The sequence below is a fragment of the Sus scrofa genome, chromosome 5 (assembly GCF_054392235.1).
Source record: "Sus scrofa isolate SSC_HxYL_T2T_F1_AM1 chromosome 5, Sscrofa_HxYL_maternal_Yorkshire_Landrace_v2.0, whole genome shotgun sequence".
NCBI classification, from domain to species: domain Eukaryota; kingdom Metazoa; phylum Chordata; class Mammalia; order Artiodactyla; family Suidae; genus Sus; species Sus scrofa.
The window spans coordinates 92,605,343-92,618,712 of NC_139387.1; the positions used below are offsets into that span (position 1 = coordinate 92,605,343).

At 41.0% G+C, this 13,370-nt stretch overlaps 1 protein-coding gene across 1 annotated transcript in view; it reads right to left on the reverse strand.

The window, feature by feature from the left end:
• Positions 1–6,910, reverse strand: part of TMPO (thymopoietin) — a 28,915-nt gene extending 22,005 nt beyond the window's left edge. The window contains 2 exon segments of the mRNA NM_001348754.2: positions 996–1,122; positions 6,397–6,910. Coding sequence (NP_001335683.2) covers positions 996–1,122; positions 6,397–6,675 — 406 coding nt within the window. The 5' untranslated portion in view covers positions 6,676–6,910.
• Between the last annotated feature and the right edge of the window lie 6,460 nt (positions 6,911–13,370).

Consider the following 13,370-nt stretch of genomic DNA (forward strand, 5'->3'; position numbering starts at 1 on the left):
TGGGTGCAGCTCTCAAAAACAAAACAAAACAAAAAAAGCTGGGGAGGAAATGAACAACTGGTATACTAACACGTAATTTAATGTGTGTTGATACAACATACACAGTTTTCAGCATCTCTCTTTCTCCCCCCCCCCCTTTTTTTTTGCTTTTTAGGGCTGTACATGGAGGTTCCCAGGCTAGGGATCCAATTGGAGCTATAATTGTCAGCCCACACCAGAGCCACAGCAACGCCACATCTGATCCTCATCTGAGACCTACACCACAGCCCACAGCAACGCAGGATCCTTAACCCACTGAGCGAGGCCAGGGATTGAACCTGCATCGTCATGGATACTAGTCGGGTTCGTTACCACTGAGCCACAATAGGAACTCCTGGAAATCCAGGGTATTTAGTTCCAAGTTTTCTCTTTTGTTTTTTCTGTAGGCTATCAGTCTTGAATCCCAATTAAGACAAGGCTTTTTATTTTTATTTATTTTATTTATTTACTTGGGCGTGCCCATGGCATGTGGAAGTTCCTGGGCCAGAGATCATACCTGCGCCACAGCTGTGAAAGTGCCGGATCCTTAACTGCTAGGTCACTAGGGAAGTCGAAGACCAGACTTTCGAAAAGGTACTTTTTACAACTAAAAGTGGGTACTGTGCTGGGAATTGAATGACTTGAGTTACATTAACATCTGTCATTAACTTAATGATGTAGATTACTTTGGCCAGCTATGCCTCAGATTTTCCTCAACTGCCATATAAGACAAGTATGTCTCACCAGGTACTGTGATATGGGCACAATAGGAAGCAATCTCAGCAGAGGTAGTCTTGGAGATTATCTAGTTCCATTCTCTCACTTTATTTCTTGAAGGGAAAGTAAGATCTTAGTCATAGAAATGACTAAGGACAGACGGGTGGTCCTTAGAACCCCAACTCTACCTTCGTGACTAGAGGGGATAACAATTTGGGGTACTGCTTCATCAAAAGATAGTTGATGTTTTATCAACTTACCCACGATCGGACCAGGGTTCACTCCATACTTCACAAGCTGATCGAGAAGCTCTTCATTAGTGAGCTCTGTTACATCTAGATCATCTTTATCTTCTAGTCTGGGTTTATCTGTTTTCTTTGTGGCTTTCTGTAAGTAAAATCAAGTTATTTCCACATGAATTAAAAATGTTCATTTACCATAAAAATAACACTGTATGTATACGCAAAGTACCCTCAAGTTGACTTATAGTTAGTTATATTTGGGCTTAGCTGTTTGGTTACATTAAAAGCCAACTCATCAAAAAAAAAAAAAAGAAAGAAACAGCGTTCCCATTGAGGCTCGCTGGAAATGAATGTGACTAGCATTCGAGTGAACACAGGTTCGATCCCTGACCTGGGTGGGTTAAGGAGCCGGCATTGTCGTGACCTGTGGTATATAGCTCGAAGACTTGAAGACGTGGCTTGGATCCTGAATTGCTTTGGCTGTGGTGTAGGCAGGAAGCTGCAGTTCCAATTGGAACGCTGGTCTGGGAACTTCCATATGTCGCAGGTGTGGCCCTAAAAAGCCCCCAGCCCAAAAGCCACAAATATCAAAGTTAACGTGGGCCCAAATTACAACTTAAGGCAGAAGAGTCAATACTGCATCCTGGAAATATAGATTTTTTTTATTTTTTATTTTTTTTCATCCTAGAAATATTTTATGCAAAACCATGAAAATCATAAAGTCATATGGGCTGCTTACTTTCCAGTGATGCTGAGGGGGAAAGAAAAATCAAGCATTCTTTGGTCGTGTATTAGAATTTGTTTTTCAACCAAATAAAAATGTGAAATAGATGCCTCAAATAAAGACCATAATAAGAACAGTGATGTCAATTCAAAAGAAATATTTAATTTTAAAACTGTCTGTGAAAAGTTACTAAGGGTACTTTTCAGAGGCTCTAATGTATTAATCTAGGATCATTAGGCTCAAATCTTAACCCACACCTTGATGTCAAAATAGCTGCCTAGGGTCTAAGAGTTTTAGATGCCAAATCCTTGAAGTCTTAAAGACTATTAAAAAAAAATCAAACAGACCTGATCCTCTGACCTACTCGAATTTTCCAAAAAAAAAAAAGGACAGGCTGAAAAGAAAAACTTCCATTATATAACATATTTTAAATAAATGAAAACCAATCAGGTACAGATTTACTTAACAAATAAATTTTTCTCACCACGAGAATTCTACTAAACCATTCAGGAAGTTCAATTTCTTGAAACAGCCTGAGGTTTTCAAGAAATCTGTCTTTGGCACTCACCACGTTCTACTTCCCTACTTCTTCTTCTTCTTTTTTTTTTTTTTTGCTGCACCTGTGTCATGTGAAGTTCTGGCGCCTGGGATCGAATCCGAGCTGCAGCAAGGCCAGATCCTTAACCCTCTGTGCCATGGTGAGAACTCCAACTATTTACTTTTTATTAGATATTTGTATATATGTTTTACCTTCTCCAGATGGTAAACTTCTTGAGCAACAGTCCTTAAGTCTAGTTTGTTATCAAAACCTCAGAACTTTTGGAAAAGCAGTCCATTCTGAGTCTCAATCTTGGACCTGAGAATCTTTAATGTGATTAAACTAGGTCATTTGGGATATAGTATTTAAGGGAGTAACAGCAGGAGCACTGTCCTATTGTATCCCAGGCATCTAAAACTAAAAAAGAGTGCCTGACACAGAATAGGCACCTGTTAAATGTTTTGCTGAATGAATGAATCAAAGCACAATCTGGTGAGGGGAAAATTTCTCATATTTTCTTAAAACAATGAAAAACTACACTGTAACAAAGAAATCTTAAGAGGCCAACAAATTGGCATAAGGTAAGTCAAAAAGAGCAAGGGTTCATATAGGCTATCTGAATTTTATTTTTATGGAGAAAAGTTCCTGAAAAGTAATGCCTTTTGTTTTTTTTGGTTTTTTTTTTTTTTTTGCCGTGCTCACACACATGGAAGTTCTCGGTCAGGGATTGAACCCTCGTGCCACAGAAGTAACATAAACCGCTGCAGTGACAAGCCCGGGTCCTTAGGCCACTGCACCACAAGAGAACTCCAAAAGTAATGCCATTCTATAAAATATTACATTTAATAAGAATAAGGATTAGAACCCAACTTGTGTGGTATACATAATTACCAAACCAGCAGTTTCAACCAGCAAGGAGGAACCATTAGTTGTACCGATTTCTGCCTCCAGGAAGCTCTGTTCCTTTAAGTAAATCATGTAATATCTTGGTTTCATTTAGTCAAAAAATACTGAGTACCAACTACATGCGAGGCACTGTTCTCCAGTTTCTTTCCAACTAACAGATGATCTCATGTCTTTTTCAACCTAAAAATCCAAAAGTTCTATGACATCACCCACGATCCCCTCTTATTTAAATCTCTACCATTAGCAAAGCTGCTGAAGTATAACAATAATTATTACTATAAAACAGATTCTGGCGGAAGGGATAAATTAAGAGGATGGCATTAACACACACACACTACTACATATAAAATAAACAACAAACAGTATAACAAAATTATACTCAGTATTTTGTAATAGGGAAAAGAATTTGAAAAAGAATACACACACATATATGTATTACTGAATCACTGCTGTATACCGTAACTAACACATTGTAAATCAACTATACTTTAAAAACATAAACAAACCCACCAAATTCTATTGAGCATCTCTTTTTTTAAAACATTTTTATTTTTTTATATATGATTTTAATTTTTTTCCATTACAGCTGCTTTACAGTGTTCTGTCAATTTTCTACTGTACAGCAGGGTGACTACTGACCATTTCTGTACCAGTTATGTTCCAGGTACATATTAATACCTATACATACTAATTATTGACTCCTAAAAACCTTTTAAGATAGATACTAATATCCCCATTTTATAAAAGAGGAATTTGAAGTGCAAAGTTGTTCAGCTAATTCAGGTAGTCTGCATATCAAATTACACGGTAACATTTAAGCAGACTTTAGATATACATCACTTTCACAAACTTATCCATTTCTGAATACATTAGGTAACACTGTACCGCTTTGGCATTAAACAAAGACAACAAAGTTCAGATATCCCCTGTTTTAACAGGTAAGAGCTGCAACTGCTGAGCACTAGACATCTTCACAACTCACTCTAAGTACTTATTCATATTTCGGATAATTGAGCATCTGATAGGCAATGTTCACTGTTCAAGGTCAAAAGGATAGACCTGGAATTTAAATCTATAAATAATGATTCAGAAGTCTATACACTCAACACCTTCCTGTAAAGTAAGGTGGTCTGTTCATGATTTAACATTGACCACCTAACATACTCTTTACTCTACTCTTCCACTTCATTAAATATTTCTTGTTAAGAATCCATTAATTCACCAGATCAGATAGTTCAAGAATGCTACGCTCCACAGGATTTCAAAGAGCCACCTTGCTTTGTACCTTGGAACTAAAAGGCAGATCATCAACACTGTAAATGTTTATTTTTGTGTTGACAATCTTGATTTCAACACTGTAAAATACTGGTCATCATCAAGATGCATAAAATAAGCTGAAAAATAAGAAAACTAAAAACCAAAACCAAAATTTGAACATGCAAATACTCTTGTCCTACTACACCATGTGAATCTGACCATGGCAATGACTGAAATGAAACAATTTCTTCTTTAATGAAAAAATATTCCATGGGAGTTTCCTGGTGGCTAAGCAGATTAAGGATTGGGCGTAGTTGCTGCGGAGGCACAGGTTGGATCTCTGGCCAGGGAACTTCCGCATGATGGGGGCATGGCCAAAAAGAAACCAACAACAAAACATCTCATAAACCTATGCTTAAATAAAAGATGTACGCTTATATGGCCACAGAAAACCAATATAGGGTTCTATAAAGGACATGTTATTTTTTTCAAAGTGTGATGATTTAAATGGAAAATACTTCATTTGCAACCAGATTTTTACTAATAGTTTAAATATTACTTTCTTTTTCTGAGGAGTTAGGGAAAAACAGATACGTGATATGCTTTATTTCAAAAGTAAATTTCCATGTATCATGGAGTACAGTGACTTTCTTTAAATCCACAAAAACAAGACACTGGAAACAATAAGGTGCGACTGATCTTTTACTTATCAAATATTTATTTGGCACTACTATGTGCCAGGCACTGATTTAAGACATAAGGCTTTCAATTTTAATTAAATCTACATACGTTTACTATATTTTTCATTCACAGCTGGGTAATAGAAGAAACACATCGGATACGTTTTTTAAAATTAAAAGTAACCTAAATTTGAAAGAAACAGTGCTTCTGAGTTATACTGGTATAATCAGTACCAACAACTCCACGCTCCACTTTCAATGTTTTAGAAAGCACTGTACGTTACACCCATCACTAGTTTTAACTACATTCGATCATGATTTGAGGCCTGACAACTAGGCAGATGCATACTAGCAAAACAGCACATAAAACCCCATAGAACAAAAAACCCAAACTATTCTCAAACAAAATATGCATTTGCCGGAGCCAATCTGAGATTTAACCGGGACTAGGGATTCCAAATTGCAACACTGACAGAGCAGAATGTCACGAAATAAACATTTTTCCTGATTCCAAAGTCTCTCCTTTCTTCATGCAAGTTTACCAAAAGGAAAAAACAAAACAAAACCCAACCCCCAAGCTCTTAGGAACCAGAATTTTCAAATATTTGAGCATCTGTGATAACCGCTCAAACATGTATTTTTAAATGCTCATTCGATTTAGAATAACGCTGCCCCGCCAAAAGACGGCCTGCTTCTGGAAAAGAGCAACACAACCAAGGAAAAACATACACCGTTCAAAAAGCCCTCCATATGCAAAAACATAAAAGGGCGGGAATGTCTTTATTTCAAAATTTGGTTAGATATTAGTATGCCACAAATTGCCCTCCAGGGAGCGCTCTGAGACTCGGTTGCTAGCCTTTTCGGTTAATAAAGCGGGAAAACGCTCGAACGTAACCTACAGGCGTTTCGAGCTCACCCTTCTTAGGGCTTTCGAAAGGGGCACAGAAGGCCTCGCCGAACTACCCACTCCCGGGGGCCTGGGGTCCAGCAGCACTGAGCTGTCCGCGCGCGCCCATCGCCCGCACCAACCCGAGAGCCAACGCCGAGTTCAATACCTCCCGAAGCCTCCCGGCCCCAACTTCGGGACTCCTCTCTCCGGCGCCCTCCCCGATCAGAACCCACGAGCCCGCGACGAAGGGGCCGAGCGCAGCGTCCGCAGACCTACAGGCCAGCCTTCTGGTCGCGCGCGTGGACCGCCCCGATGCCGACAAGGCCCGAGAGGGCGCCGAGGAAGAGGGCTGCCAGCGCGCGGGGCGAGGGGGAGGCGCCCGCCGCTCAACGCCTGCCTTTGTGGCCCCTGCTGGGCGTCCTTACCCTGCCGACGGCGGCGCGGCTGCGGCCCGCGGCGGCGGCCCCGGAGCCGAGGACCGGGGTAGGCTCGCGCTCCTCGTCGCTGGAGAAGTCCGGGGGCCCCTTGCTGTTGGCACCCGTGGCGAGCGTCGGCCGGTTGCGCGCCGTAAGGTGCTGCAGGTAGAGCTGCACGTACACGTCTTTGCGCTGCTCCCCGGCCGGGAGCGTCACATTGTTGGCGACCAGCTCACTCTTCAACTTCTCTTTGGTCAGGACCGAGGGGTCTTCCAGGAACTCCGGCATCTCGGCGGCGAATCCCCTTCCCGCAGCCCTCACACCCGCCGCTCACGCCGGCGCGCTCGCTCTTTGCTCCGGGGGGGGGGGGGGTCGAGCTGCCGCCTAATCTCACGGCTCCCGGCCGAGACTTGCGCTGCGCAGCACAGCGGAAAGTCGCACACACAAAGCAAATCCCAAGCCGGACACAAAAACCGCTGCAGCACTAGTGCGGCCAAGTGCGGCCAAGGCAGGAGCCCGCACCAACCCCAGCCCACACACGGCGGCCAGAGGAGAGCAGCCTCTTCGCCCACGCCCCAAGAACGCGCGCCGCCATTGGCCCGCGGCCGGAGGAAGCGGGGCGGTGATTGGCGCGACGCCTCGCGCGGGTTCCATTAGCCGCGGCGCCCTGAGAGAGGTGGTAGAAACGCAGTTTAAAAGCCGCTCGGGCGGGAGCCCCGGCGTCTGGCCCGTTTGTTTCCCTTTCTCCACCCTTCCCCTTAGGACGGCGATAAGGGTCAGGTCAGGTCGTACTGCTTTTCGTGCGCCGTTTCCTCTCCCCCCCCCTTGCTGGAGAAGCAGCTTTTCTCGCCGGGGTCGTTGGCCCGCGCACGGGCCGAATTTCACAGCAGCTGCGAGGACCCCGGGCTGGGCCTTTCTCCATCCCGGGACACAGATTCACCGAAGAAGAGCCGCAGCCTTTCTTCCCCCAAACGCAAGCCCTGCAGCGAAAGAAAAGAAGCGAGGCGTGCTTGCAGACACTTAACCTTACTCGATTTGATTTACTTGGGGGAAGGGGAGAGCGGTCAGTTAGATGCCCGGCTCTGCTTGGCGAACGCTTCTTTTGTTCCCGAAACTCGAGAAAAGCCAGACCTCTACTACTGGGCACTTTAAACCGCCCTTGAATCTGTGACGAAATTGTATTGCCAAATACTGCACTTGCTTTTTACCCTAAGGAATGTCGGAGCATTTTTAAATTATTTCATTTAGTTAGTTTTTCGGGGGCTCAAGTGCATTTCTGTTGAGAGCCGTCTCTCGGTTGGCTCCCTCCACCCGTAAGTATCTTACCTTGACTTAAACCAAATGCTGAACCAGAAAACGAAATGATTTAGGAATGCCTTAATGGGCAACATAGGATAACTGAGATAGGTGCACTCTAGCTTTTAATCTTAGGGGAAGCCGGAAACTCTAATCAAACCCATATTACTGATCCAAGTTAAAACTTGGTGGGGGTCTCAGAAATGTGTTACCAAAAAAAAAAAAAAAAAAAAAGCCTTCCTGAAAACAAACACCGTTAGTGACAAATAATTGTATATCTTACGAATTTATGTGTATTTCAAGATGCGTTCTTCCAAGAAGGGAAAGATGCTGACCTGGATTTGGAGTGTCTTAATCATTTCTCAGATTCTGACCGCCAAATCGTTCTTTGCAACCTGCTTAAAATTAAAAAAAAATAAAAATAAAAAATCTGATTTCTGCAGGGTTAAGTTCAAGTAAACTTAAAGAGCCTTCACTAAAAATGTTTGCTATGAATTAAGCCATTTTATTTTATTGAAATTGAAGAGACCTTTCTTTTAACAGTAGTTTATTTTCGTAGAGGCAATTTTACTAACTCTTTTCCAGAAGCCTCAGCATTTGCATATAGTTAAGCAATGGTATTAAGCTCAGAAATGCAAATTAAAAATTGTATTTTAGCAAGTTATTTTGTAGCTACTTAGGATGCCTTGTAAAAGTCACCTCAACCCCTAACCCCTGTCCTCAGCTTTACTGGGTACAGAAGCAAGTGTTTTATCTTCAGAAAGTGAAGGAAGCTGATAGGCAAAGGACCATGATTTTGCAGTGAGACTGGTAACCACAAGAATGTAGTCTGTGTGATAGTCCCAATCTGCAGTGTGGCTACCACACTTCAGTTATCTCCTCTAGGACAGAGTCTCAAATTATAATGCGTAGAGCAGCAAAATCCTGAGCATAATCTCTGCAGGGCCACAGTTAATAGGTTTATTCTACCCTATTTGAGTTAGCAAGTTATCTTGTTAAATCTTTACCTTGCTGAGTCTGGCTCTGGCCTGACTGTACTGATAGAGCAGCAAAACCTACCTCTTAAAAAGTATCTGAAAAGGGTCAGAGTTACCAGGCCTAGATTTGATCTGAAGAGGGTGAAGGACACAGAAGGGTCTCCGGGCTCTAACAGCTGCCCTGCGATCTGAGGATACGTGGGCAGCTAGGTTCCCGAAGTGGATCCTCAGAGGATGAATCTACTGACACTTGAAAATAATCTTCTACTTAAATTTGATGCAAATAGAGTACAGTGCTATAGTCACAGAGCCAACCTGAGAGAGCCATCTGAGGATGCTGCACTGGAATTGGAACTCTGGCTTTTTTCATAGGGCCTTTGTACCAGAAACTTTCCAGGCAGTTCATCCTACTTTTTACCACAAGCAAAAAAAAAAAAAAAAAAAAAAAAAAAAATCACCTGTTGAGTCTTAAAGTTGTTATATTTTTTCTTATTTTTAAAATTGGGTTATAATTAACATACAATGTTAGCTTCAAGTGTACAACATAGCGATTCCTTATTTTTATATATTATGAAATGATCTCCAAAGTTGTTGATATATTTTTGATTATTCCCTTATGTGTACGTTACATCCCTATGACTTATCTTATAGCTGTAAATTTGTACCCCTTAATCCACTTCCCCTCTGGCAACCGCCAGTCGTCTATATGAGAGTCAGTTTCTCTTTTGTGTATTCATTTGTTTTGTTTTTTAGATTCCATATGTAAGTGAAATCATACAGTATTTGTTTTTTCTGTCTTTTTTCACTTAGCATAATAGCCCCCAGGTCCATCCTCATTGCTGCAAATGGCAAGATTGCATTCTATTTTAATGGCTGCGTAATATTCGTGTGTGTGCGCGCGCATGCGTGCACATCTGTCTGTATCACATTTTCTTTATTCATCTATGGGTGGATACTTAGTTTGCTTCCATATCTTGGATTTTGTAAATAATGCTGCAATAAACATAGGGGTATATATATATATATCTTCTCAAATTAGTGTTTTTGTTTTCTTGAGATAAATATCTAGAAGTGGAACTGATAGATCATATGTTAGTTCTACTTTTAATTGTTTGAGGAACCTCCATACTATTTTCCATAGTGGCTGCTTCAGTTTACATTCTCACAAATAGTGCATAAGGCTTCCTTCCCTTTCCTCCACATGCTCACCAACACTTGTCTTTGATAACAGCCATTTTGATCATGAGGTGGTATCTCATTGCAGTTTTGATTTGCATTTCCCTGATGAATAGTAAAGTTGAGCACCTTTTCATGTGTGTGTTGGCCATCTGTATATCCTCTGAAAGTTAAATAGATCCTGTTAAATAATATAATTCACAAAAAACTGCATTCTAGATGCCTGAAATTTATGTTCCTTGAGCAGAAATATCTTTCGCACATCCTTTCATTCATTCTCCTTTTCTTACCCCTGGACACTATCAATAGTAGGTTACCTGCAGAGTCTGTGTTTCTCAGGAGACAGGGTTGATAGGGTCATAAGCTATCGAACAGTGAGACTGCCTTTCTACATCATCCACAAAATCCTGAGTTACCAAATTCAGACTGGGGATCATCCTAGGTCCTTCCAGATATACCTCAGCACCGCTATTTTTAATAATGAGGATAATTATGCTTTTAACTGCTGTAGAGCTCCAAAGTAGAAGTTACTTTTTTTCTCATACTCTATGTACCGTAAGGCCCAAGAAGTTGGGCTGCAGAGTTTGTGTGGCTCTTTGTTCCTGATTACTGCTTCCAAGCTATTTCTCCTCTTCTTCTTCAAAAATATTTGAAGTTCATATCATCTGGCTAAATCACCCTTTATTTTTGTCTTCTTTTAGGGCCACACTTGCAGCATATGGAAGTTCCTAAGCTAGGGATCAAATCAGAGCTGTAGCTGCTGGCCTGCGCCACAGCCACAGCAACGCAGGATCCAAGCCGAGGCTATGACCTACACCACAGCTCACGGCAACGATGGATCCTTAACCCACTGAGCGAGGCCAGGGATGGAACCCAAGTCCTCATGGATATGAGTTGAGTTCATTAACCACTGAGCCACAATGGGAACTCTAGATCACCCTTTATTATCTTTATTGCTGTAATTTATCAACCCCCTGACCACTCTTCCTCAGAAAGTAGACCATTGTTCCCCACACTAGCTTGTTTATATTCTGTGGGAGTTCAGCACTCTCCTAGATGACCCATGTAACACCAACACTGGACCTCTTCGGTCTTGACCTCTTCATCTCCAACAGCTTGTTCCTCTATTCCATTTCACTCATCCCCTCCAGTGGTAAGACTCTGAACCTTGTCAACAATAACTTTTACCTTCTCTCACTCCAAGCATCCCAAATGTCAATCACTAGCCTCTACCCCTCAGCTCATTTATCATATTCTCATTGACCTCCGATCCATTAACCTCCAACAATTAAGAAAAAATCATTATCCTGCTTCCACTATCATACTCATTCCAACTCACTTAACTTAGATTCCCCAATCAATCTTTGTAATCACTCTTTTGCAAACATTTTCAAATCTTTTACCCCAATAACTATCCTTCTTGCTAGGAAGTACCTTAATCTTGACTGAACTGACCCTTGCTGGAACAAGCTTTCTCATTGCTTGTACCCAGTTAACTAAGATTGCTAGCGAAAAAATCATACAACACCTGTTTTTAATTCATGACCTCAGACCTCACAGGAGCACTCAACACCACTGGCTGACAAAGCTTTCATTCTCTGGATTAACCATTCATACCTTCACGTATCTCCTCAAATTCCTCATTTTCAGCTAGTGCCCTTGCCTCAAACTTGACAAAATAGAAACCATCTGAGGGAAATGCCTCAAATTCAGATGGTCAAATCTGCACTCATTTTTTCTTGCATCTTTCTTGTTTAAGTTGCAGAGATGTCCTATCAGAGTGAATTCCACCAGTTGTACTCAGAATCTCAGCCCTCTCTCCTCAAGGACTTGCTTCTTGTAGTCATCTCCTGTGAAATTTCTCAATTAAAAGACTTAATACTTATGTTACATTTATCTAATATAAAAAATTTTAGGAGTTCCCGTTGTGGCTCAGCAGTAACAAATCCGACTAGTGTCCTTGATGCAAGTTTGATCCCTGGCCCTGCTCAGGGGAGTAAGGATCCTGCATTGCTGTGTGCTGTGGTGTAGGTTGCAGACGTGGCTCAGATTTAGCATTGCTGTGACTGTGGTACAGGCCAACAGCTGCAGCTCCAGTTCAACCCCTAGCCTGGGAATTTCGTTATGCCGAGGGTGTGGCCCTAAAAAAGCTAAAAAAAAAAAAAAATTTTTTTTTTTAAATGGTATTTTATGTTGAAACAAGTATTAGGCTTCAAAAAAATCTTTAAAATGTTACAGTTCTGGAGTTCCTGCTGTGGCACAATGGGATTACTGGTGTCCCTACAGCTCCAGGACGTAGGTTTGATCCCCAGGCAGGCCTGGTATGTTAGAGGATCTGGTGTTTCAGCTGTGGCTTAGGTGGCAACTGGCTCAGATCTGATCCTTGGCCCAATAACTCTATATGCTGCAAAGCAGCCAAAAAAAGAAAGTTGTGGTCCTGATACCTAAAATTTTGGGAAATAGTGGAAAGATATTTCTATGTGAAGCTACAGATTAAAAAAAAAAAAAAAAAAAAGGATGCAATTACGTTGTCAGAAAACTCTTCCAAAACATTTGGTTAGCTGGCTTTATTTCCCTTTTGGGAATTCTTATTGTTATTAATGTACAGCTGAATTTTTGGTTTTTCATTATTTCTGTTTTGCGTAGGACTTGGTTGTGAATTTAAGGATGTCACCTCAGAGCAGATGATAACTACTACATGGTCATAAAAATCATGTTCTTGACATTTACTTGAGAATATTTACAACACAGGATTAAGTAAAATACCAAAAAAAAGAGAACATGTAAGAGTAAGAGCTCAGTTCTATAAAAACATACATGTACGGATATGTGTGTATTTCAGTGGACTAAATGGATACAGAACAAAATGTCTGTAGTAGCTTCCTCTAGGTGGTAGGGATAGTTTTTTTTTTTTTATTTTTTAATGTTATTCTATAATTTCCAAGATTTCTACAATATTTCCCAGATTTCAACACATAAGATTTTATAATCATAACTACTTTTCTTTTTGAATTAGTGTGAGAAATTGGGGAATCACTTATCAGAATTCAGAATCTGTCTTTCAGTTTTCATTTCCAAAGGCTGCTTTGTCAGCTCATCTACTGCAGAATAATTAGGGGGGGGAAGGAGTTCCCTGTTGGTCTCATGGTTAGGACTCAGTTCATCCATAGTACATAAGTCTTAGGTAACTAATTGAAGATAATTCAAAAGAGAAAGCTAGCTTATTAAAACTGGTGATATAAATGCTCAGAGCATTCTGTACAAGTGGATAAATCCACTTATAAGAACGACAGTCTGGAAGATTTTTAGTGAAATAGAAAAAAATCATAGAGCTATTAAGTGTCAGGATTTGGAAATTCAAATATGAATCTCTCTACTCCAGAGCCTCTTTTCTTATATCATTTCTACATAATGATTGTAGAAGTTAAAGTTAAAATGAAGTGTTGGATTTTGGGTCATTTCAAAGTTACATGGAGTTCTCTTGTGGTGCAGTGTTTCAAGGATTTGGCAGCTTGGGTCACTGCTGTGGTTTGA